Raw genomic sequence first — 25477 nt, forward strand, 5'->3', positions numbered from 1 at the left:
GCTATTTCTACTGCTATTGCCAAGCCATTATTGGCCGCCACTGCCTGCAAGAAAGAAACAGACATATACGAGCAGTTTTTGTAAGTTTGTGTTTTTTAATTTCACAAATCGCATATTCGAGATTTTGCAGGCCAATGCAATACACAACATCAGGTGTGGTTTTTTCCCCCTCCGCCATTGGCCTGCCTCTAAACCGGGTTTAGCGTTTGTGAACTTCTTTGAGCCGCCTCTACAGTTCATAAATCTTGAGTTGGATGGAATGTGCACTAGCGCTAGGGGTGGAGGGGAAGAGGGGAAAAACCCCCGAAGGGTCAAGCAAGGTGTTGTGAGTGGACCACATCCAGCTCAGCTGGTCACGGATTTCGAGGACCAGGAAATGGATGAGTACTGGCATTGCAGGCTGGTGCTCTTGTCACTCGAGTCTGAGAGTAAGAATGAAGGTGAGTTGCAGACTGGGGAACCACCCGGGACTGTAGAACCCCCAATTAGGGTATTGTCTGACTCAGAGGACGATAGGGATTATTATTATTATTATTATTATTATTATTATTATTATTATTATTATTATTATTCTACGGAGAGGGGTGGCATACAAATCCAATAAATAAATTATTATTATTATTATTATTATTATTATTATTATTATTATTATTATTATGTCAATACAACACAGCAAACGAGATCACTATGCTGGATTTCGTATTTCATCACCCGTCGGGTGCTTCCCAAGCACCTAGGACTGCATGATGTAGCGGCGAATTATGGTTGCCGATCCCAGTAAAGCGGCCTTTTGCAATTGACAGATGGAGATTTTGTCAATTCCGATGGTTTTCAAATGTCCACTGAGATCCTTTGGCACTGCACCCAGCGTGCCAAGTACCACTGGGACCACTTTCACGGGCTTATGCCAGAGTCGTTGCAGCTCAATTTTTAGATCTTCGTATTTCACTAATTTCTCTAGCTGCTTCTCCTCAATTCTGCTGTCTCCTGGGATTGCGATGTCGATGATCCATACTTTCTTTTTCTCCACAATCAGGATGTCTGGTGTGTTATGCTTCAGAATTCGGTCAGTCTGAAGTCGGACGTCCTACAGTAGTTTTGCTTATTCATTTTCGACCACTTTTTCGGGCTTATGATCCCACCAGTTCTTTGCCACTGGGAAATGGTAGTTCCAATACAAGTTCCAGTGGATCATCTGCGCCACAGCATCATCATCATCATCATCATCATCATCATCATCATCATTATTATTATTATTATTATTATTATTATTATTTAGATTTGTATGCCGCCCCTCTCCGTTGAGGGATGTTGAGGATCAGGACCCCCTGTTAGATGCAAGGATAAATGTTCTATCCTGGGCCTACACAGATTGAAAACAAAGGAGGAATCCATGTGCTGATATTTTAAATCAACCTTTTTATGTAGAAAGCATCATTTATACAAGCCAAATTCATGCATGTGAATTCATCTTGGCAGCTTTGCAGTGAGAGGAGTAAAACTATATCAGTCCAGCGGCTAGGCTGCTGCAGAAGGTCCAAGCTAATTGTGCAATCCTTTATGACAGTGTTTCCCAACCTTGGCAACTTGAAGATATCTGGACTTCAATTCCCAGAAGTCCCCAGCCAGCATTTGCTGGCTGGGGGATTCTGGGAGTTGAAGTCCAGATATCTTCAAGTTGCCAAGGTTGGGAAACACTGCTTTATGAGATAAGAAGTCTCCAGTTTCAATGACTCACATTGACTTACTCTCAATGACTTACAATGACTTACTCTCCACAGACAGGCACATTTACTCCAAGGATTTTAGCTGAGAAATAACAGAAGAGGCGGGGAAAAGAAACTTAAAAAGAAAAAAGATATAAAATCTCCCAATACCCCCAGAGATGGGATTTCAGCTTCCTTTTTGCCAGGTTTGGAAGGCGTCGTAGGTGGGTTATGCCGAAGGCTTCGAGCGATTATGCTTGGCAAACCACTCGTGGCTCTTATCGGCCACCATTGCCTGCAGGGAAGGAAAATGAAACCTTTAGAAGCTAAATCGAAAGGCACTTGGTGCGCAAACCACTGCTAAAATATAAAAGCCAAGCTACCATGTATATTCTATTATTTCAAAGTTCTGACCATCCCTGGTTTCTTCTGGAGATCTGAGCTCATCTGTCATAGAAACATAGAAGACTGACAGCAGAAAAAGACCTCATGGTCCATCTAGTCTGCCCTTATACTATTTCCTGTATTTTATCTTACAATGGATAAATGTTTATCCCAGCCATGTTTAAATTCAGTTACTGTGGATTTACCAACCACGTCTGCTGGAAATTTGTTCCAAGGATCTACAACTCTTTCAGTCAAATAATATTTTCTCATGTTGCTTTTGATCTTTCCCCCAACAAACTTCAGATTGTGTCCCCTTGTTCTTGTGTTCACTTTCCTATTAAAAATACTTCCCTCCTGAACCTTATTTAACCCTTTGACAGATTTAAATGTTTTGATCATGTCCCCCCTTTTCCTTCTGTCCTCCAGACTATACAGATGGAGTTCATGAAGTCTTTCCTGATACGTTTTATGCTTAAGACCTTCCACCATTCTTGTAGCCCGTCTTTGGACCCGTTCAATTTTGTCAATATCTTTTTGTAGGTGAGGTCTCCAGAACTGAACACAGTATTCCAAATGTGGTCTCACCAGTGCTCTATGTAGCGGGATCACAATCTCCCTCTTCCTGCTTGTTATACCTCTAGCTATGCAGCCAAGCATCCTACTTGCTTTTCCTACCGCCCGACCACACTGTTCACCCATTTTGAGACTGTCAGAAATCACTACCCCTAAATCCTTGTCTTCTGAAGTTTTTGCTGTCACACCCTACATTGGAGCCTGAATCTGTGGGGAGGGTGGGAATGAGCTGAAATTGGAGCTGACAGAGACCGAGGAAGTGGCTTTCTGGGTTTCGGAGGACCCTCCTGATCCTCGAGCATGGAGAGTGGAGAGATGGCAAGAACGGTGCAGGCTGCCCTGCCTCGCCCCTCTTCACAAGGCACGCCTGGGGACTGAGACTTTAAGGAGGGGCATTTGTCAGGAACAAATGCCGACGTTTTAAACTTTCCTGGGTTTCCTTCCTGATTTTTGGATTCCCGCCTTGCTCCTTGGCTATGTGGACTCTTCAACTTGCTTGTTGGATTTTCTTGCTTATTGGGCTGGACTATTTTTGCAGCCAGGGGCTGCTTGACTAGTGTGTGTTTGTGTATGTAGATTGTTCTGAGTTCGGGTTTTGCACCGTGTCTATATTTTGAGTGTCTATGCGACGTTTTATTTGTTTTATTTATTTATTTGTTTGTTTTCGTAGATTTTCACGGGTACAGGTATGATGGCCTTGGTATATTCGGGTTTCTTCCCGTGTAGGATTTGGAAATTTCTGGCGACGTTTCGACGAGGTCCCACTCGTCATCTTCAGGCTGGTGTTTCTGTCCTTGTTCTAGGACAGAAACACCAGCCTGAAGATGACGAGTGGGACCTTGTCGAAACGTCGCCAGAAATTTCCAAATCCTACACGGGAAGAAACCCGAATATACCAAGACCATCATATATATATATATATGTCACATTTTTTTTGCTGAATTTGAAAATTAAGGGAGACTAGGATAGATCTATTTCGACCTTATTTTGGCCTCATCAGCTAGCCATACCCACTGGGACTTGAACCTGCAACCTTTGCCTTGTAAGGCAGAGAATTATCCTCTAGGCTACAGTATCCAATCCCTTCAGCTCTGCACCAGGGAAGGGTTACATATTTTTGTGTCGAATCACCCTGGTGCATTGAAGGAACATCACAGCTCCTTATTTGCCTCTCAGCCCAACCATATGTATATATATATCCCTTGGTCTAGGACTTGTCAGAAACTTGGGAGCATTTGGGAGAAATCTGGAGCAATAAAGGGGCAGTTTGAACTGCCAACTGCCTGGGTTGCCTCTGTGCCCCCCCCCCCCCGGGTTATGACATTATCAGAGACCTGGAAGAGAAGACCTCCCTGCCTCCAACTTACCTCGTCCAAAAGCTTCTCACCGTTCGGGTCCACCCTGGAGAGTTCCTTGAAGGCTTCGTCCCCCACGAAGCAAATTTCATGTCCATCCTATAAGAAATCAAAGAGGGGGACCACAACAATACCAATGAGACCACCTCATTGCGGGGGGCTACCCAACCAGAAGTGGAGCTCATGATCAGTACAAATGTATTTCGTGTCTTCGAGCCTATGGGTAGTTCTCTGCTTGTAATCGGTCACTTAGCGACCGGTTCTGATGGATCTACCCTGGATATGAAGGTAGTCCTCGACTCACAACCACAACAGATCCACAAATTTCTGTTGTTAAACGAGACATTTGTGAAGTCTTACTCCACTGTATGACCTGCCTTGCCACCGTTGTTAAGTGAATCACTCTAGTTGTAACTTCGAACGGTCACTAAATGAAGACTTGTTAAGTCGCGGACTACCTATATTGTAGTGGCCTGGAGAACTCAGGAATTGTAATCAGGGTGTCCAGGGGGAAAGCATTTTAAAATTCCCTGACATTTCCCTGTAACTTGCGATCTAGTTAAGACGAGGTTGTAGATGACGCCATGCTGCACGAATCCCAGCGACCAGTTCTCCGGGTCCCGTCAACTAAACAATGTCGTTTGGCGGGACCCAGGGGAAGAGCCTTCTCTGTGGCGGCCCCGGCCCTTTGGAACCAACTACCCCCAGAGATTAGAATTGCCCCCACCCTCCTTGCCTTTCGTAAGCTTCTTAAAACCCACCTCTGCCGTCAGGCATGGGGGAACTGAGATATTCTTTCCCCCTAGGCCTTACAATTTACGCATGGTATGTTTGTTTGTATGTATGTTTGGTTTTATAATAAGGTTTTTTTTAGTTGTTTAGTATTGGATTGTTACATGCTGTTTTTTGTCACTGTTGTTAGCCACCCCGAGTCTGCGGAGAGGGGTGGCATACAAATCCAATAAATAAATAAATAAAATAAATACCAAACAGCTAAGCCGTGGAGAAATATCGGTAACTGAGGAAGCAAGTTGTTGCCACAGTTATGCTCATTTTTGCTTGACTCTGCCAGGCAGTGAGATCAGGTTTTTTTACATGATTTTTCTCAGACTTTTAAACATTTTAATACATTTATTTTTCCCCATGATCTATTCTTTTTTTTAATGAATTCCCTGATAATTCCCTGATATTTCCCAAACAGCCGATTTCCATGATAATTCCCTGATTTCCCTCTTTTCCAGGTTTGCTGGACACCCTATGCAATGGTATGCGTACATTTTGGGCTAAACTGTGGTCATAACTCAAGGACTATCTGTTACCACCAGCCACTCTGGGTCTTAGCATTTTTTTTTGGGTGGAGCTTTCATATTGACCCCCTCGGAGAGGGTCCGCAACTTGGGCGTCCTCCTCGATCCACAGCTCACATTAGAGAACCATCTTTCAGCTGTGACGAGGGGGGCGTTTGCCCAGGTTCGCCTGGTGCATCAGTTGTGGCCCTATTTGGACCGGGAGTCACTGCTCACAGTCACTCATGCCCTCATCACCTCGAGGCTCGACTACTGTAACGCTCTCTACATGGGGCTACCTTTGAAAAGTGTTCGGAAACTTCAGATCGTGCAGAATGCAGCTGTGAGAGCAGTCATGGACTTCCCCAGGTATGCCCATGTTACACCAACACTCCGCAGTCTGCATTGGTTGCCGATCAATTTCCGGTCACAATTCAAGGTGTTGGTTATGACCTATAAAGCCCTTCATGGCATCGGACCAGAATATCTCCGAGACCGCCTTCTGCTGCACGAATCCCAGCGACCGATTAAGTCCCACAGAGTTGGCCTTCTCCGGGTCCCGTCAACTAAACAATGTCGGTTGGCGGGCCCCAGCGGAAGAGCCTTTTCTGTGGCGGCCCCGACTCTCTGGAACCAACTCCCTCCAGAGATTAGAACTGCCCCCACCCTCCTTGCCTTTCGTAAACTCCTCAAAACGCACCTTTGTCGTCAGGCATGGGGGAACTGAGATATCTCCCCCGGGCCTATACAATTTATGTATGGTATGTTTGCATGTATGTCTGCTTAATAATGGGTTTTTTAAAATATTTTAAATTGTAAATTATTAGATTTGTCATGAACTGTTTTATTGTGTTGTGAGCCGCCCCGAGTCTGCGGAGAGGGGCGGCATACAAATCTAATAAATAAATAAAATAAAAATAAATAAATAAATGTTCAGGAGCAGTCTATCCCTGAAAGGCAGGGATTGGAAATAAACAAAGTTTGGCTTGCAATCTAGTCACATATTTATTTGAAGGGCACTTACGGGATCGGCCAAAATGACAACTTGCACTGTTGCTTTCCCAGGTGTGTCGAGGCTCACCAGAGGCGTCAAAATTTTCTGGTCCTCCTTTTTCATTAAGGCTTCAATAACAGGCAACTTGACAAACGTCGAGAAATAGGATCCGAAGGAAAAAAACATTTGAGAGGGAAAGAAACCAAATAGAAGAGTCAATTTGCTGCAAATGACAGTCCTCCATTACTGAGAAAGTATTTCCAAAACAGAAAAAGAAAGTATACTTTCAAAACATGAAAAGAAAGCATCTTCAGAACGCAGAAGGGATGTATTTTCATGATACAAAAAGATTTTCAGAACATGAAAAGAAACCTTTTCAAAAGTGTAGACAAAGTTATTTAAAAATGTAAAAAAAGAAAGCATTTTGAGAATGGAAAAAGGTTTTTTGAAACATAAAAATAGTTTTTTAAGCGTAAAAATATTTTCAAAACATAAAAAGAAAACATTTTTGTAACCTAAAAAGATTATTAAGATCAGGGAGGCCTGCTAGGCTCAAAACAGGGCGCATGCAGGCGGGTATGTTTATGTTTGTTTATGTTTATTTAGATTTGTATGCCGCCCCTCTCCGCAGACTCGGGTACGCGTACGTGCATGTGTGTGTGTGTGTGTGCGGTGGCATTGCATTATGGGTGTGGTAGTTACCACGGCACCAAGGAAACCTAACAATTTATTGGTTGCAGCATCGCGGCGTTATGGTGATCCTAACTTGCGACCTTCCAGCTCGTTTCCCACAAGCCGGGTCAATGGGGGAAAGCGGAATTAATTTAACGACTATGTGATTCTTTTAGCGACGGTGGAGAAAAAAGGTCACAATGTGGGGCAAAGCTCGCTTATTTTGGGCTGAGCGGTGATCATAAAATGAGGACTACTTATAAAAGACAAAATAACCCCCTACCTCTTCCTTCGGGCAAGAGAAGGCGATTCGTCCGAAGGCTGTGGCGTGATCCACATTCCGGCCAATGCTTTGCAGCTCGAGTTTACACTAAAAAAAAAATTTTTTTTTAAAAGGAAGAACAATTGGGTTTACCAAAAAAGCCACACAAAATGACATGGACCAGTTTTTACACTGTCTATACAACTACAGTAGTACCTCTAGATACGAGTTTAATTCGTTCCAGAACCGAGCTCGTATGTTGATCAACTCGTATCTCGAACGAATGCCTTTAGCCTTTGTTTTTTCCCGCCGAGATAACCAGAAGCAAGGATTCTTGCGCCACCTAGTGGAAGCTCGGCTCGTATCCCGAATTTGAGCTCGGGTGTCGAACAGAAATTTCGCTCCCGTCGTGGCTCGTAACTTGGAATACTTGCATGTGGAGCAGCTCGTATCTAGAGGTACTACTGTATTCTGGAAGGCACTTTGGATGGAATGAATAGAGAGCAGCATTTCTTTACAACTTTAAAAGGGGTGGACTTCAATTCCCAGAATTCCTCAGTCGGTCTGCTTTAGGATGTGGCGGCTGTGGAATTCTGGTATTTGAAGTCCGAATATCTTAAAGCACGCAGGCAGAGGAGTTCTGGGAATTGAAGTCCAGATATATTAAAGCATGCAGGCTGAGGAATTCTGGGAATTGAAATCCAGATATCTTAAAACACGTGGATTGAGGAATTCTGGGAATTGAAGTCCAAATATATTAAAGCATGCAGGCTGAGGAATTCTGGGAATTGAAGTCCAGGTATCTTAAAACACGTGGGTTGAGGAATTCTGGGAATTGAAGTCCACCCACCTTCAAGTTTCCAAGGCTGAGAAGAAACACTGCCCTAAGAACATCAACCTTACCTGGTTATCCGCATAACCAAGCAAAACTTTCTTCTCGCCTTCGTCCTTCTTGTACACTTTCATGCCCAGCAATTTGGACCAGTAATCCACCGATTTCGACAGATCGGATACAGCTAGAGTCACCTTCAGCACCGGATCTGGAGGATAACGACAACACAAAATGGGCTTGAGTCTAGATGTTGTGGCGGGATAAGGTGAGCTGGGGGCCATCCAGCCAACTCAAAAACGTCACAGACTCACCCTGTGACATTCAGATCCTCATATGGGTCAACCACATCCCAACTAGCCCATCAGCCCCTCTATTCAAGTAATGGTGAACCTTTTTTCCCTCGGGTGCCGAAAGCACACGCCCATGCGCTATCATGCGTGCATTCATGCCCACACCCACAATTCAATGTCCCCGCTCCACGGCGAAAACGGCCTCACCCCACTTAAGCTTTCCCTGAGTGATTCTACTCCTAATTCATCTGATATTTAACGGAATGATAACATATCTGGAATGATAACTTATCCGCATAAGTCCACAGTCACTGAATTTAAACATGCCTGGGATAAACATAGATCCATCCTAAGATAAAATACAGGAAATAGTATAAGGGCAGACTAGATGGACCAGGAGGTCTTTTTCTGCCTTCAATCTTCTATGTTTCTATGTTTCTATGAATGAGGAAGGAAGGGAGGAAGGAAAGAAAGAGAAGGGAGGGAGGGAGGGAGGAAGGAAGGAAGGAAGGAAGGAAGGAAGGAAGGAAGGAAGGAAGGAAGGAAGGAAGGAAGGAAGGAAGGAAGAATCCACGAACTGAATTCAAACATGCCTGGGATAAACATAGATCCATCCTAAGATAAAATACAGGAAATAGTATAAGGGCAGACTAGATGGACCAGGAGGTCTTTTTCTGCCTTCAATCTTCTATGTTTCTATGAATGAGGAAGGAAGGGAGGAAGGAAAGAAAGAGAAGGGAGGGAGGAAGGAAGGAAGGAAGGAAGGAAGGAAGGAAGGAAGGAAGGAAGGAAGGAAGAATCCACGAACTGAATTCAAACATGCCTGGGATAAACATATATCCATTGTAAGATAAAATACAGGAAATAGTATAAGGGCAGACTAGATGGACCAGGAGTCTTCTATGTTTCTACGTTTCTGTATTATGAGCTCCTTACCTTCTTGGGCTCGTTCTTTCTCTTCCAGAAAGAATTTATATCCTCCTGGGGCTTCTGATTCATAAAAGCCTGCTGATATCTCCTTCAATGGCCACTGTAATTTTTTGGCATTTTGCACAGCTTGGCTTGAGGCAATGGTCATCCCCTGTAGGATCATGGGGGGAAATAATAAACAAACAAACAAACAAACAAACAGAAAGATAGATGTTGAGACTTTGGAAAGAATGCATAGAAGAGCAACAAAGAGGATTAGGGGACTGCAGTGGTTAGAGTGCAGTACTGCGAGCTACTTCTGCTGATAACCAGCTGCCAGCGGTTTCTCAGATCGAATCTCAGTAGGTTATTATATTATTATTATTATTATTATTATTATTATTATTATTATTTATTAGATGTGTATGCCGCCCCTCTCCGTAGATTCGGGGCGGCTCACAACAGTGATAAAAACAATACATAATGACAAATCTAATAATTAGAATCTAAAATAACAATAGTACATTTAAAAAGTCTAAAAAGCAAGGAACCCCAATATAAAAAACATACATACAGTCATATCATGCATAAAAACTACATAGGCAGGGGGAGATGTCTCAGTTTCCCCCACACTTGACGACAGAGGTGGGTTTTAAGTTTACGGAAGGCAAGGAGGGTGGGGGAAGTTCTAATCTCTGGAGGGAGCTGATTCCAGAGGGTCGGAGCCGCCACAGAGAAGGCTCTTCCCCTGGGTCCTGCCAGACGACATTGTTTAGTCGACGGGACCCGGAGAAGGCCAACTCTGTGAGACCTAACCGGCCGCTGGGATTCGTGTGGCAGAAGGCGGTCTCGCAGATATCCTGGTCCGGTGCCATAAAGGGATTTATAGGTGATGACCAACACTTTGAATTGTGACTGGAAACTGATCGGCAACCAATGCAGACTGCAGAGTATTGGTGTGACATGGGCATATTTGGGGAAGCCCATGATTGCTCTCGCAGCTGCATTCTGCACGATCTGAAGTTTCCGAACACTCTTCAAAGGTAGCCCCATGTAGAGAGCATTACAGTAGTCGAACCTCGAGGTGATGAGGGCATGAGTGACTGTGAGCAGTGAGTCCCGGTCCAAATACCGGTAGGGCCACAACTGGTGCACCAGGCAAACCTGGGCAAATGCCCCCCTTGCCACAGCTGAAAGATGTTTCTCTAATGTGAGCTGTGGATCAAGGAGGACGCCCAAGTTGCGGACCCTCTCTAAGAGGGTCAATGATTCCCCCCCCCCGCCAGGGTGATGGACGGACAGATGGAATTGTCCTTGGGAGGCAAACCCACAGCCACGCCGTCTTATCAGGGTTGAGTTTGAGTCTGTTGACACCCATCCATGTTGACTCAGCCTCCCATTCTTTCAAGGTCAGTAAAATGAGGAGCCAGATTTTGGGAGGCAATAGGTTTACTCTCTGTAAACCACTTAGAGAGGGCTGTAAAGTGCTGTGGAGCAGTATATAAGTCTAAATGCTATTGCTAAATGCTAATTCTATAAAATATACAAAGAACAGTTTCAGGAACTGAGTAAGTCTATTTTAATGAAAAGAAGGACCAGGGGAGACATGATAGCAGTCTTCCAATGTCTCAGGGGTTGCCACAAAGAAGAAGGAGTCAAGCTATTCTCCAAAGCACCTGAGCGTAAAACAAGAAGCAATGGGTGGAAACTAATCAAAGGGAATCATCACGTGATGCTGCAACCGTTGTAAGTATGAGTCAGTTGTGCCAAGCGTCTGAATTTTGATCCCGCGAACAAGGGAATGTTGCAACGGTCGTAAGGAGGGAAAAAAGCCACTTTTTTCCAATGCTGTTGTACTGTCGAACAGTCACTAAATGAACTGTCGTAAATCGAGGGCAACCTGTATTGCCTTTCCTCCTTTGTATGCAAATTGCAGATTATATAACCATGACAAAGCCATAATGGGAATGAGGCTTACCAGAAAATCATTGCCAAGGTGGTAATTCCCAACACCGTAGTTGTACGTTAGCTCGGCGACAAAGTGGCTGTCCTCCGGTCCGTAGCCCACCATAGTTTTGCTCCATTTGCCATCATAGGGACTAGAAACACATCCATCTTAAGTTGTTTACAGGAACAGCATCACGAGTAAAACATCTCTGACGCTTTCTCCTTCCCTCGGAACAGCCTGGAGTTTACAGGTAGGCCTTGCCTTATGACTACAGATGGAAAATGAATTCCACTGCTAAACAAGGTTGTTGTTAAACAAAGTGTGCCCAATTAGCTGGGGTGGCGCAGCAGGTAGAGTGCTGTACTGCAGGCCACTGAAGCTGACTGTAGATCTGTAGGTCAGCGGTTCAAATCTCATCACCGGCTCAAGGTTGACTCAGACTTCCATCCTTCCGAGGTGGGTAAAAAGAAACCCGGATTGCAGGGGCAACATGCTGGCTCTGTTAAAAAGGGCTATTGCTAACACGTTGTAAGCCGCCCTGAGTCTAAGGAGAAGGGCGGCATAAAAATCGAATGAATGAATGAAATCATGAATGAATGAATGAATAAATGAATGAGTGAGTGAATGAATAAATAAATAAATTTTACAACCATTTTCTTTTTGCCACGGTTGTTAACTTAAATCACTTCAGTTGGTTCGTGAACAGAACAGAACAGAATAGGAAAGAACGGGGAAAGAATAGAATAAGAATAGAATAGAATAGAAAAAGAATAGAATGAAATATATACTGCTCAAATAATAAAGGGAAAACTCAAATAACACATCCTAGATCTGAATGAATGAAATATTCTCACTGAAACATAGAAACAGAAGATTGACGGCAGAAAAAAGAAAAAGGGTGGCTTATTGCCGTCTTATTTAGCCACATTTTCAAGCCACGTGCATGCATGCAAGCCCTACGCCGGAGCACATGCGCAGTGCATGTCCAGAAGACTGCGCACATTTATTTATTTATTTATTTATTTATTCGATTTGTATGCCGCCCCTCTCCAGAGACTCGGGGCGGCTAACAGCAACACTAAAGCAGTGTACAATAGTAGTCTGATGTTAGAAATAATTAAAAGCCCATTAATATATATATAAAAAAACCCCAAACATACATACCATGCATAGAATTGTAAAGGCCTAGGGGAAGAGGGTCTCAATTCCTATATGCCTGATGGGTTTTAAGCAGCTTACGAAAGGCAAGGAGGTTGGGGGCAATTCTAATCTCTGGGGGGAGTTGGTTCCAGAGGGCCGGGGCCGCCACAGAGAAGGCTCTTCTCCTGGGTCCCGCCAAGCGACATTCTTTAGTTGACGGGACCCGGAGAAGGCCCAATCTGTGGGACCTAACTGGTCGCTGGGATTCGTGCAGCAGAAGGCGGTCCCTGAGATAATCTGGTGCGGTGCCATGAAGGGCTTTATAGGTCATAACCAACACTTTGAATTGTGACCGGAAACTGATCGGCAACCAATGCAGACTGCGGAGTGTTGGTGTAACATGGGCATACTTAGGGAAAGCCCATGATTGCTCTCGCAGCTGCATTCTGCACGATCTGAAGCAAAGGACACGCACACGCTCACATTTTCGGTCCTGGGAGAACCAATAGGTAAATCATGTGAATCCCACCTCTGATCAAAATCTCTGCAGGAGGAAGATCTGAGAGTGGAGAAATTCTGCCTAGTTCCCTACACCAGTGTTTCCTAACCTTGGCAACTTGAAGATATTTGGACTTCAACTCCCAGAATTCCCCAGCCAGCATTTGCTGGCTGGGGAATTCTGGGAGTTGAAGTCCAAATATCTTCAAGTTGCCAAGGTTGGGAAACACTGCCCTACACGTTCCCTCATTCTGGGACAGCTCAGCCTGTAAACCCTCCAAAAGCCAGATAGTTTCTTTGGTAAGAGTAGCCAGGGTGAAACCTTACATACCCGTTGCAGGAGGCCTTGCAACCTTCTTCAAATTCTTCATGCCTCAGGATCTGTTGGGTTCAAGTCCACATCAAACTGGTCAGTAAGCAGAGGCACAGAATCAAGGTCACATGAAGTTGCTACCACCGTTTTCTAAAGCCTCAGGAAGGAAGGCCACATCTGGAATCCTGCATCCAGTTTTGGTCACCACATTGTTTAAAAAAAGGTGTTGAGACTTTGGAAAAAGTGCAGAGCAGAGCAACAAAGAGGATTAAAGGGCCTGGAGATGGTTGCAACGTATTTTTCAAAACACCAGAAGGCAGGACGATATACAATGGTTGGAAACTAATCAAGGAGGGAAGCAACCTGGAATTATGAAAAAAACTTCCTAACTGTGAGGACAATTAACCAGTGGAACAGTTTGCCACCAGAAGTTTTGGTTGCTCCATTGGTGGAGGTTTTAAGGGAGACTGAATTAGTCTTAAAGGCAAAAACCAGTTGAGTGACTTTGAGCCAGCCCTTTTCTCCCAGCCCTGGGAAGGAAGCAATGCCAAGCCACTTTGCTTGCTCTCTCTAAGCAAACTGCAGTCCACTAAAATCCCAGTCACTTTCTCTGTAATGGTGTGTGTATGATCTCCTGCTTTGACCAGAGGGGTTGGACTAGAGGACCTCCAAGGTCCCTTTCCAGCTCTATTCAAAATGGATTGAGATTCAAGTCACTTGCACCACTTGAGAGTGACAAGGGCAGGATCTCTTAAAACCAATTTCTTTACAAAATATTATTTTTTTTAAAGTTTATTTATTGTTTTCAAAAATATTTTTCACGTTTTGTTTAGGTTTTACAGATCTCATTCCATCTCTATTACCTTTTGTATATGTCTTTCATTTCCTTATATCTTTTATTTAATGGTATACATTCAATTATATATTTATTTATTTATTTATTTTATTTATTAGATTTGTATGCCGTCCCTTTCCGTAGACTCGGGGCGGCTCACAACACAATAAAACAGTTCATAACAAATCTAATAATTTACAATTTAAAATATTAAAAACCCCATTATTTAAGCAAACATACATACAAGCATACCATACATAAACTGAATTGAATAGGTCCGGGGGAAATGTCTCAGTTCCCCCATGCCTGACGACAAAGGTGGGTTTTAAGGAGTTTATGAAAGGCAAGGAGGGTAGGGGCAGTTCTAATCTCTGGGGGAAGCTGGTTCCAGAGTCGGGGCTGCCACAGAGAAGGCTCTTCCCCTGGGGCCCGCCAACCGACATTGTTTAGTTTAGTTTATATATCATTGGTAGAACACATTTTTAAAATAAAAGAAGAGAAAGAAAATGCTTGTACTGTACTTCGTTTCTATTGATATTTGCAAGGTATATTATATTATTTCTAAACAGTTCTGTTGCTAGGCAAAACAGTCTGGGAGGTGGGTTTTGTCCTGTATTACGACCTTCCTTGCCAAATTTTGTTAATTGAAAGACTGCTGTCAGTAACCTGGTCATTAAGTGAATCTGCCTTCCCTCAATGCTTGTCAGAGGGTCGCAAAAGGGGAATCACTTGACTTGGGGACATTGCGGCCGTTATAAATGTGAGTCGGTTTGCCTATTGTAGAATTTTTATCATGCGACCACGAGGGATGTTACAACAGTCGTAAGTGTGAAAAAGGCTCATTTTTTCACTGCCGTTGTACTTTATGACATCACTAAATGAAGTGTTGTAAGTCGAGGACTCCCTGTACATGGGCAAAGTGACTACGGTCTTACTTCGTGCATAGAAAACAATTTAACCCTGCTGTTCTGTTTAGAAAAAATCCCTAATCTTATGTTCCCGGGTCTATTTGACCCGGACTGCAAATTGATCATTTTAGGTACTTATATTTGGTCTTTTTGAAAGCTTTTTTCACCTGGAAACAAGTTTGAACATTTCGGCACACAATGGAATGAAAATTGAACTGAAAAAATTAATCCTTATTGGTTTATTTTGCACATAAATGTGCCCCCCCCCGTTTTTGTGAAATGTTTTTCAATTTATGGATAGTTTTGCTTGCAAAATCCATTCTATTTTACTGAAGTTGGTGTGGGATTGGTAGCTTGAACATTTCTGCACACAATGATATGAAAATTGAAATGAAAAAAGTAAATCTTATTGGTTTATTTTTCTGATATAATGCATGCCCCCCCCCTGTTTCTGTGAAATAGTCTTCACTTTATGGATAGTTTTGTTATCAAAATGCATTCTATTTTACTAAAGTTGGTGTGGGATTTGTAGCTTGAACATTTCTGAACATAATGATATGAAAATTGAACTGGAAAAATTGATGCATATTGGTTTATTTTGCACATAAAGTTATTTCAATTTATATTAAAAATATGCTGTTAATTTCAAACTTACATACTTTTTTTTAGTAAAATGGATTTCTTTCATAAAATTAGTTCTCTGGCTACAATGTGGTTGATTTTCAAAAGGATATTCCAAATATTTCTAGCCAAATATTTTATTTATTTATTTATTACTTAGATTTGTATGCCGCCCCTCTCCGAAGACTGTGTATAACAAGTGACAATAATGGCACACAGCAAGGCCGAGGGGGGGTGGCCCTTTTGTGGGAAAAATAAACCAATAAGAACCATTTTTTTCAGTTCATTTATATTTTTCTTATGTTCAGGATTGTTCAATTTAGTATATCAAACGTTTTGGGGGGAAATTCCTTAGGGATTTGTAGCCTTAAAAAATATAAATTGACACGAAATTCAGAAAGGATGGGGGGAGGGGCTTTTTGATCAAAATAGAAATATAAGTCTCAATTTTTCAAGTTCAATTTTCATATCATTATGTTCATAAATGTTCAAACTAGTTTTCCAGTTGAAAAAGTTTTCTAAAAGACCAAATTCAAGTATCTAAAAAAAAATCATTTTGGTCCGGGTCTATATGACCCGAACAGACTAAACGTGACTTTTTTTTTGCCCAGAAAATTTTTTTCCCCACCCCCACAAATATTTTTTTGATGATCAGCATTGTTAAATTGAGTAAATGAATGCCTAATATTTTAAAGAATATTTCGGATTTGGAGCATAAAAAAATAAAAAGTGAAAATGGTTGCAAGCAGCCAAGGGGGGGAGGGGGAGGCCTTATTTCTGATGTTAAAAAACCAGTAAGAATCATTTTTTTCAGTTCCTTTATATTTTTCTTATATTCAGAAATGTTCAAGCTACCAATCCCACACAAACTTCAGTAAAATAGAATGCATTTTGCAAGCAAAACTATCCATAACTTGAAAAACATTTCACAAAAACGGGGGGGAGGCACATTTATGTGCAAAATAAACCAATAAGGATTAATTTTTTCAGTTCAATTTTCATTCCATTGTGTGCAGAAATGTTCAGACTACTTTCCAAGTGAAAAAAGCTTTCAAAAAGACCAAACATAAGCACTGCAAATGAAGAGTTTTCGGTCCGGGTCAGGGTGACCCGGGAACAGAAGATTTGTAACTTTTTTTGCCCAGCAAAAACTAAGCCCCCCACCCCCCCAAAAAAAATTCTCATAGAGAGAACCCCTGAAATGATGAACAGTCATGAAATTTCAAGTTTCAGATATGCAGGGAAAATTTTTTACAGGGACTCAAACTTGGCTTCGGGTCACATACGACCCGAACAGAACAGCAGGGTTAAATGTAAATCTTGAAAGTTGTGATTGGCGAAAGCAAACGACGTTAGCCAAAGAAACTTGGGTGCAACAGGTAACCGTAACTGAATAGCCGTTCTAGGGTATCAATTCTCGGTGGATTTCCGCCTCGGGGTGCACATAGCAATGACGTCATCTCTTAGGTTGAAAGCCCTCCGCGTTTTCTCGGGTATCTGACAGCGTCGCCTACTTACGCGCATGCCCAGTAGCTCTCGGTAAAAACGTATAGTCTGAGCTCGGTCGCCGACTTTGAAAACAAAGTGTAACGCGCGTCTCGCTTTCATTTTGCTCTCAAAAAATCGCGAAGGCAACACGGGTTCCGGAATTGGAGGCTTTAATTGTGTCGCGGCGTGTCGCCGTCTGATAACGTCACAAATACAACATGGCCGGAAGCCCGCCTCTACGCCGACTCAAGTCTTTCGCTATAAAAACATCCCCTCCCCTCATTGAAAACTATAGCCAATAGGAGCTATTTCTAACAGGAAGTTCCCGTTGTTTCTGGACACTCTATATGAGTGTCTCTATGGCTGAACTGAACCATTGTTTTGATTGGAGAGCGCTATCAATCGAAGTCTCGCGAGACAAACGCTAAGTCTCGCATCTCTGGTTATTTCCGCCCTTGAGCAAGATGGCATCCTTATTCAGGCATGCATGGGCTCCTGTGCTCTTGACGCCGTGTCGGATTACCGTTGGGACCCGCCGCGGCATTCGCGGTCTAAGAAGGAAACCTGTCCGCGTGCTTCCCTCGGTCGCGGAGGTACAAGAGAGGCAACGGATCGTCCCTAGCAAAGTTAAGCCCGCTTATATCCCAAAAAAGCCCCCAAAGGAGCGCCAACCGGAACCAGAACCTGAAGAGGCGGAGCTACGTTACGAGCGGGCCGGATCCTCTGAGAAAAGACTGAGGTAATTTTATTTGCGCAAGGCATTCCGGGTGCTGTAGTGCGAGTGCTGGGGAAAGTAAACGGAAATGGAAGAAGCGAACCACAATTCCCAATGTCCTTCAGGAGAAAGACGAGAGTCACAGCTTATGATCTCCCGCATCGCTTTCTGGGAATTGTAGTTCTGAGGGTAATGAAGGCGAAAAAAAAGCTATACTGTATTTTTCTCTTTTCTGAAAAATTTGCTGGGGACATTCATTTTCCTCCGTCCCTTTCCTTCTTTCCCTCATCCCTCAAGCAGCAGCGCCAGTGTTGTTGAAGTACAGTATATGCCTTGCTGGCCTGTAAGAGCGGGAGTTGTAGTCCATTCGATGGAAAGTAAACTGTCTCAGAAAAGTCTTTTTTTTTTCACTTACAGGTGAAATATTTTAGACTTGGATGTGCAATTGGTGCTCCATGATTTAAATGTGTGACCAACCTACTCCAGCCCTAAACAAATCAGGCCAAAACCAGAAAAGAAGTTTAACTGTCTGGCTTTGCAGTGGAAATTTTAGACTAAATTGGGGTAGTCAGGATTACCTCTAAAATAGAGGGAGGGAGGGAGGGAAGGACACAAACACACACACACACACATACACACACGAGATGGATAAGTATGGGTGGATATAATAGATGATACAGATGATATACATAGTGTTCTGTTGGGCTCTCTGGTAGAATCCTCCCAAAAATTCACAGGTACAAATTTCAGACACACATACGTTTGAAAATTCAAAACAATGTTCTTTATAATGAAAATTCACTTAACCTAAGCCCTCTTTTGGTATAGCACAGAGCACTCGTCTCCAACCAAACTGGTAATTTGTACAAGTCCCTTATCAGTTCTGTGATACTTAGCTTGCAGCTGTGAGGCAATTCACAGTCCTTCTTCTTTCACAAAGTGAAACACACTTTGCTCTGGTTTAGTTTCAAAGCGGGGAAAAATCAGCACACAAAAGGTCAAAGTCAGTAAAGCAGTCACGAAACACAAGGATCAGATAATCCTCCACAATGGCCAAACCCACAGGCTGCTCTTTATAGCAGCCTCACTAATGACCACAGCCCCACCCAACCACAGGTGGCCTCATTTTCTTTGATAATAACCTCTCAGTTGTTGCTGCCTATGCATCGCTCTCCGCATGCGTGGCTGTATCATTAACTCTTGTTCTGAATCCAAGGAGGAGCTAGAGAATTGATCTCCTTCTGAGCTGTCTGCCACACTCTCCTCCTCCCTGTCACTCATGTCTTCTTGGTCAGAGGAGCCTTCATCATCAGATTCCACCGGGGGCAAAACAGGCCTGCAGCATGTGGATGTCTCCCCCACACCCACAGTCCTTGGGGCAGGAGCTGGGCCAGAGCTAACCACAACACATAGATGATAGGCTTGATAAACAGACACATTGATGGATGAATAATAGAAATAACTAGAGAGCTAGATAGATGATATACTGTATGTACATACATACATATAGATTAGATAATGATTTATAGATGATACATAGGTATACATAGAGTAAGGTGACTAGACATCCCGCTTTTCGCGGGACAGTCCCGGTTTTGAGCAATTTGTCCTGCATCCTGCAGCATTTTTAAAAAGCCTGGTCACCTTAATATAAAGATAAGATAGATGATGCATGGTAGTTAGCTAGGTAGATAGATAATGTTTATGTTTAATGTTTATGTACACTGAGAGCATATGCACCAAAGACAAATTCCTTGTGTGTCCAATCACACTTGGTCAATAAAGAATTCTATTCTATTCTATTCTAAAGACACATAGAGATGGATAGATATGGATAGATAGAAAGATAAATATGGATGGATACATATGCTAGATGATACGCATAATATAGGTAGAGGAAAGATATAGTAGATAGATTAAGACACCTGATAGAGAAGGATGGATATGGCTAGAAAGACGGATGGATAAACATGAGATGATGTAGGTGGATGGACGGACAGACAGATAGATAGATATTGACGGATGAATGATATAAATAGTTAGAGAGCTAGATAGATTAGAGATGAAGGAAGGAAGCAATATATTGTTTTACAGCCTTCCTGTCCAGGGAGACTTTCTCAGACCCCCTTTTGCCCCAACAGGAATTTGGTGACCCTTGCCAAGTCCAGGGCCTTTCGCGAGAAGCATGGGAGAATTCTTCTGGAAGGCCGGAGGCTCATTTCGGACGCTCTGGAGGCTGGAGCTATTCCGCAGATGATCTTCTTTAGCCTGATGGAGAATCTGAAGCAGCTGCCAGCAGCCAAACTCAAACGGGCCACCCTCGTCAAAGTGAAGTATGGTGAGATCAAGATGTGGTCAGATGTCATCACGCCGCAGGGGTTGATTGGTAAGTCCCGGTAGAAACCGGAGGGCTTCAAATTTAGTTAGTTATGTATTTAGGAGATTTTTATCCTGCTTTTATGAATTCACAAGTAACTTGAAGCAGAGAATGTGTCTAATACTCCTTCCTCCTTCTTTTTTTTCTCACCAAAACAACCCTGTGAGGTGGGTTGGGCTGAGACAGGAACTGGCCCAAAGTCATCCATCTAGCTTTCGTACCTAAGGCAGGACTAGACAATCGACTAGACTCATCATCTCTCGGTGATTGGCGAGCAGCATTGGTTGCCGATTGGTCTTCGAACACAATTCAAAGTGTTGGTTATGACCTATAAAGCCCTACATGGCATCAGACCAGATTACTTACAGCAGTGTTTGCCAACCTTGGCAACTTGAAGATATTTGGACTTCAACTCCCAGAATTCCCCAGCCAGCCAATGCTGGCTGGGGAATTCTGGGAGTTGAAGTCCAAATATCTTCAAGTTGCCAAGGTTGGCAAACACTGACTTAAAGGACCACCTTCTGCCTCTTATATCCCAGCAGCTAGTCAGGTCCCACAGAGTGGGTCTTCTCCAGGTCCCATCAGCTAAACAATGCTGTCTGGCGGGACCTAGGGAAAGAGCCTTTTCTGGGGTGGCCCTGGCCCTTTGGAAGCAGCTCTGGTGCTGGGGCACAAGTGTAAGATGGGCTGGTCTGAGAAAGGGTCATCGAGCATCTGCAGCTGAGGGTGGACTGAGACCTGCTTAAAAACATAGAAGATTGACGGCAGAAAAAGACCTCATGGTCCATCTAGTCTGCCCTTTATACTATTTCCTGTATTTTATCTTAGGATGGATCTATGTTTATCCCAGGCATGTTTCAATTCAGTGACTGTGGATTTACCAACCACGTCTGCTGATAGTTTGTTCCAAGCATCTACTACTCTTTCCGTAAAAGAATATTTTCTCACGTTCTGATCTTTCCCCCAACTGACCTCAGATTGTGCCCCCTTGTTCTGGTGTTCACTTTCCTATTAAAAACACTTCCCTTCTGAACATTGTTTAACCCTTTAACATGTTTAAATGTTTCGATCATGTCCCCCCCTTTCCCTTCGGTACAGATTGAGTTCATTAAGTCTTTCTTGATAAGTTTTATGCTTAAGACCTTCCACCATTTTTGTAGCCCATCTTTGGACCCATTCAATTTGATCCATCTCTTTTTGTAGGTGAGGACTCCAGAACTCAACACGGTATTCCAAATGTGGTCTCACCAGCATTCTATATAGCGGGATCACAATCTCCCTCTTCCTGCTTGTTATACCTCTAGCTATGCAGCCAAGCATTCTACTTGCTTTCCCTACCGCCTGACCACACTGCTCACCCATTTTGTGACTGTCAGAAATTACCCTCTCTCTTCCCCACCCCCGGACTTCTCTTACCAGCCAATCACCTCTTGCCTCTCATGGTTTCTCGCAGGCATTTTCGCCATGCCTCATCACGCCAAAATGACCTACCCCGAAATCCCGCAGGAGGACGCGTTGCCCCTCACCCTCATCTGTGACAATATTCGGGACCCTGGAAATCTGGGCACCATCCTGAGATCGGCGGCGGGAGCCGGCTGCTGCAGTGTGTTGCTTGTAAAAGGTGAGGAGAGGAGACCACTGGGCATTGGGTGGGAAGAAAGGGGCTAGATTCGGCCTCGGTTCTTCTGCCCCGGGGGTGGGGATAGGGAGAAATTCACAGAATTGGTGGTTGGAGGGTCAGGGGGTTGGATCACTGAAGAGCCAGGGTGGTGTAATGGTTAAGAGCGCAGCACTGCAGGCTACTTCAGTTAACTGCTAGCTGTAGTTCAACAGTTCAAATCTCACCACTGGCTCCAGGTTGACTCAACCTTCCACCCTTCCCAGGTGGGTCAAATGAGGACCCAGATTGTTGGGGGGCAAGAGGCTGATTCTGTAAACCGCTTAGAGAGGGCTGTAAAAGCACCATGAAGCGGGATATAAGTATAAATGCGCTTGCTATGCTATACCTCTGGCAAAAGTCAGGACCCTGCTTGGTAATTTTAGGGGTGGGGGCCCAGGCTGTTTCTCTTACAAAGCAGAGAGAAGGGTTTTGTGAGCAGAGCCTGAAACCATAATCCTGGGTTGTCAGATTTTCATGTCGTCTCAGTTTGAGGGAGGTTGAAAGAAAGTTTTAGTTCTGGGCAGCTTCTTTCACTGTCAAGAACAGCCGGCATGCTTTAAGAGGGGAGGACTTCCACTCCCAGAATTCCCCAGCCAGCGTGCTTTAAGATGAGTGAACTCCAACTCCCAGAATTCTCCAGCCGGCAGTGCTTTAAGATGAGTGGACTCCAATTCCCAGAATTACCCAGCCAGCAATGCTTTAAGATGAGTGAACTCCAATTCCCAGAATTCCCCAGCCAGCAATGCTTTAAGATGAGTGAACTCCAATTCCCAGAATTCCCTAGCCAGCAATGCTTTAAGATGAGTGAACTCCAACTCCCAGAATTCCCCAGCCAGCGTGCTGTAAAATGAGTGAACTTTCACTCCCAGAATTCCCCAGCCTGCATGCTCTAACGGGTAGACTTCCACTCTCTTAATCCCCCAGCCAGCCTGCTTTAAGAGGGGTGGGGTTCAACTCCCAGAATCCTCCAGCCTGCTGTATCCCGTAACCGGCTGTGGCCTTCTGGGAGTTGCAGTGCCGCCTATCTTCCCATTGCCCAGAGGGCGAAAGCATTGCTGCCCACCCACCCTCCTTCTCTTCCTTCCCGCAGGCTGCGTCGATGCCTGGGAGCCCAAAGTCCTCCGGGCAGGGATGGGAGCCCACTTCCGCATCCCTATCATTTCCAACCTGGAGTGGGACCTGGTGCCCAATTACTTGTCCTCCGAGAGCTGCATCCACGTGGCCGAGAGCTGCCACAAGGGCCCCCCAGAAGATGCCCGGCGGGCTTCCACAGCCCCCCAGGCCGTTCGCTGTCGTTGGGCCACCAAATCCTCCAATCGGACGTCCCAGCCGGTCCCATCAAAGGAGAACCAGGAAGTGAAGAAAGAAGAGGAACCGGACTTGCTGAAAGTCCAGCCTTATTACACTCCGTGGATGGACGCCTCCGTGGCCCTCGTGGTCGGCGGAGAGACCCACGGGGTGAGTCCCGAAGCCAAGCAGCTGGCGCACAGGAGCGGCGGGAAGCAGCTGGCCATCCCCGTGGTCCCCGGAGTGGAGAGTTTGAATTCTGCCATGGCCGCCAGTGTCCTCCTTTTCGAGGCCAAGAGGCAGCTGCTGGGCAAGGAAGGTGCCGCTTCCAGGCTCCGGTTCGAACAATGAGGACTAGAATCCCCAATCTTGACGTTGATTTACGAAAGTAGAGAAAGGCTCTCCGAGTGGCCTCCCTTTCAGCTTCTTCGGGGCAGGCGGTCAGAGAGGAGGCCAAAAAGTCAAGATGGCCACTGCCATTAGGGAATCAAAGTCCAGCCCCTTTTGGGTAGGTGTTGATGACACAAAGCTGGGGGCGGCCCGTTTGACTTTTTGAGACATGCAGGTAGACACATGTACAAACACGCAGACAAAATATACAAGTACAGCAGTGGTGAGTTCCTACCAGTGCACTGGGGGTCTGTTGCTCCAGTAGAGGTCCACTGATTGCGCAACTTGCGCACGACGGCTACGGTGCCATCTTCGGCAGTCCATCGCGTGGCACAATCCTCCTCTGAATTTTTGGACTTTGTTTTGGTTCCTGCTCATGCGCAGAAGCAAAATCTCGCAAGAGGACATGGTTGTGGGTGATGAGACTTTGGCGATTTTTTGCTTCTGCTCATGCATGGAAGCAAAAAAAAAAATCACCAAAATCACATTTGTGCGAATAAAGTCCCCTCATGAGATTTTGGCGCTTTCTTGCTTCCTACGCATGTGCAGAAGCAAAATCGTGTGAGGAGTGTGGGTGGAGGCGCATGCGCAGGGCACTGGTATCCAAATAAGAGGAACCCTCCGCTGAGATACAGATCTGACACTGTTCTGTCGGGCTCTCTGGCAGAATCCTCCCAAAAATTCACAGGTACAAATTTCAGACACACACACGTTTGAAAATTCAACACAATGTTCTTTATAATGAAAATTCACTTAACCTAAGCCCTCTTTTGGTATAGCAAAGAGCACTGTCTCCAAACAAACTGGTAATTTGTACAAGTCCCTTATCAGTTCTGTGATACTTAGCTTGCAGCTGTGAGGCAATTCACAGTCCTTCTTCTTTCACAAAGTGACACACACTTTGCTCTGGTTTAGTTTCCAAGCGGGGAAAAATCAGCACACAAAAGGTCAAAGTCAGTAAAGCAGTCACGAAACACAACGATCAGATAATCCTCCACAATGGCCAAACCCACAGGCTGCTCTTTATAGCAGCCTCACTAATGACCACAGCCCCACCCAACCACAGGTGGCCTCATTTTCTTTGATAATAATCTCTCAGTTGTTGCTGCCTATGCATCGCTCTCCGCATGCGTGGCTGTATCATTAACTCTTGTTCTGAATCCAAGGAGGAGCTGGATAATTGATCTCCCTCTGAGCTGTCTGCCCCACTCTCCTCCCTGTCACTCATGTCTTCTTGGTCAGAGGAGCCTTCATCAGCAGATTCCACCGGGAGCAAAAAAGGCCTGCAGCATGTGAATGTCTCCCCCACATCCACAGTCCTTGGGGCAGGAGCTGGGCCAGAGCTAACCACAACAGACACTCAGACATGGATCGCACACACATACATGTACAGATCTCTCTCTCTCACACACACACACCCACACACCTTCCCTTCTGACTAAATGGGACAATTTTTGGCAGCCCTGCGCAGGGAGAGTTGGTGGAGGACGTTGCAAAGGAGACTCTGCTGTGTGTGGGTCAGGATTTGCGCACTTTCTTGCCAAGTTCAAGAAAGAGATCAAGTTGAGGTCTCCTCGTGCAGCTAGTCCTCAAGCAAACCATCCCTGAGTCGCCGTTTTGGCGATAAAACACAACAGCCATCAATTCATGTCTTAAAACGTTGCTGCGGCTCACGGAAGCTTCGGTTCTTTCAATAAATATGTTTTTTGAGTTTGGATTTTCCCGATTTTTGCATCCACCGGCCAACACCGCCGGCCTCCGACAATGTAATAAAATACTCGTGGCGACCTGCCATCTGTGGATTGATTTCTTTCTATGGTTCAAATGTGGGTAGAATAATGATGGCGAACCCTTTTTTCCTCGGGTGCCGAAAGAGCGTGGGCACATGCTATCACAGACGCGTGAGTGCCCACATCCATAACTCAATGCCTGGGAAGGGCGAAAACAGCTTCCCCTGCCCCCCGGAGGCCCACTGGAAGACAGAAATACCCTGTTTCCTAACTTCTAGTGAGCCTAGTAGGTTCGTGTATT

General features: G+C 44.5%; 2 protein-coding genes across 2 annotated transcripts; one reads left to right on the top strand and one right to left on the bottom strand.

Moving 5' to 3' along the window:
- Positions 1–1768: 1768 nt before the first annotated feature.
- On the bottom strand, positions 1769–17236 carry GLOD4 (glyoxalase domain containing 4). The gene is made up of 9 exons (XM_070735398.1): positions 17048–17236; positions 13184–13233; positions 11245–11365; positions 9294–9438; positions 8139–8275; positions 7257–7343; positions 6332–6445; positions 4034–4120; positions 1769–2001 (listed from the first exon to the last, which is right to left on the bottom strand). The coding sequence occupies exons 1-9, from the start codon at positions 17135–17137 to the stop codon at positions 1936–1938; spliced, it is 897 nt and encodes a 298-aa protein (XP_070591499.1). The 5' UTR covers positions 17138–17236; the 3' UTR covers positions 1769–1935.
- A 215-nt stretch (positions 17237–17451) lies between these two features.
- On the top strand, positions 17452–25238 carry MRM3 (mitochondrial rRNA methyltransferase 3). The gene is made up of 4 exons (XM_070735397.1): positions 17452–17756; positions 19874–20118; positions 21563–21730; positions 22860–25238. The coding sequence occupies exons 1-4, from the start codon at positions 17482–17484 to the stop codon at positions 23405–23407; spliced, it is 1236 nt and encodes a 411-aa protein (XP_070591498.1). The 5' UTR covers positions 17452–17481; the 3' UTR covers positions 23408–25238.
- Positions 25239–25477: the final 239 nt, after the last annotated feature.

Source organism: Erythrolamprus reginae, chromosome 1, assembly GCF_031021105.1.
Source record: "Erythrolamprus reginae isolate rEryReg1 chromosome 1, rEryReg1.hap1, whole genome shotgun sequence".
Classification (NCBI taxonomy): Eukaryota; Metazoa; Chordata; class Lepidosauria; order Squamata; family Dipsadidae; genus Erythrolamprus; species Erythrolamprus reginae.

Bases quoted from the DNA above. Each gene is read 5' to 3' on its own strand.
- MRM3 (XM_070735397.1), top strand. From the start codon at position 17,482: ATGGCATCCTTATTCAGGCATGCATGGGCTCCTGTGCTCTTGACGCCG. The intron at 20,119-21,562 runs GTAAGTCCCGGT...GGTTTCTCGCAG, and splicing joins CACGCCGCAGGGGTTGATTG to GCATTTTCGCCATGCCTCAT. The intron at 21,731-22,859 runs GTGAGGAGAGGA...TCCTTCCCGCAG, and splicing joins CAGTGTGTTGCTTGTAAAAG to GCTGCGTCGATGCCTGGGAG.
- GLOD4 (XM_070735398.1), bottom strand. From the start codon at position 17,137: ATGAAAGCGAGACGCGCGTTACACTTTGTTTTCAAAGTCGGCGACCGA. The intron at 7,344-8,138 runs GTAAGGTTGATG...TTTTTTTTTTAG, and splicing joins TTGGTTATGCGGATAACCAG to TGTAAACTCGAGCTGCAAAG. The intron at 2,002-4,033 runs GTAAGTTGGAGG...CCTTCCCTGCAG, and splicing joins GTGAGAAGCTTTTGGACGAG to GCAATGGTGGCCGATAAGAG.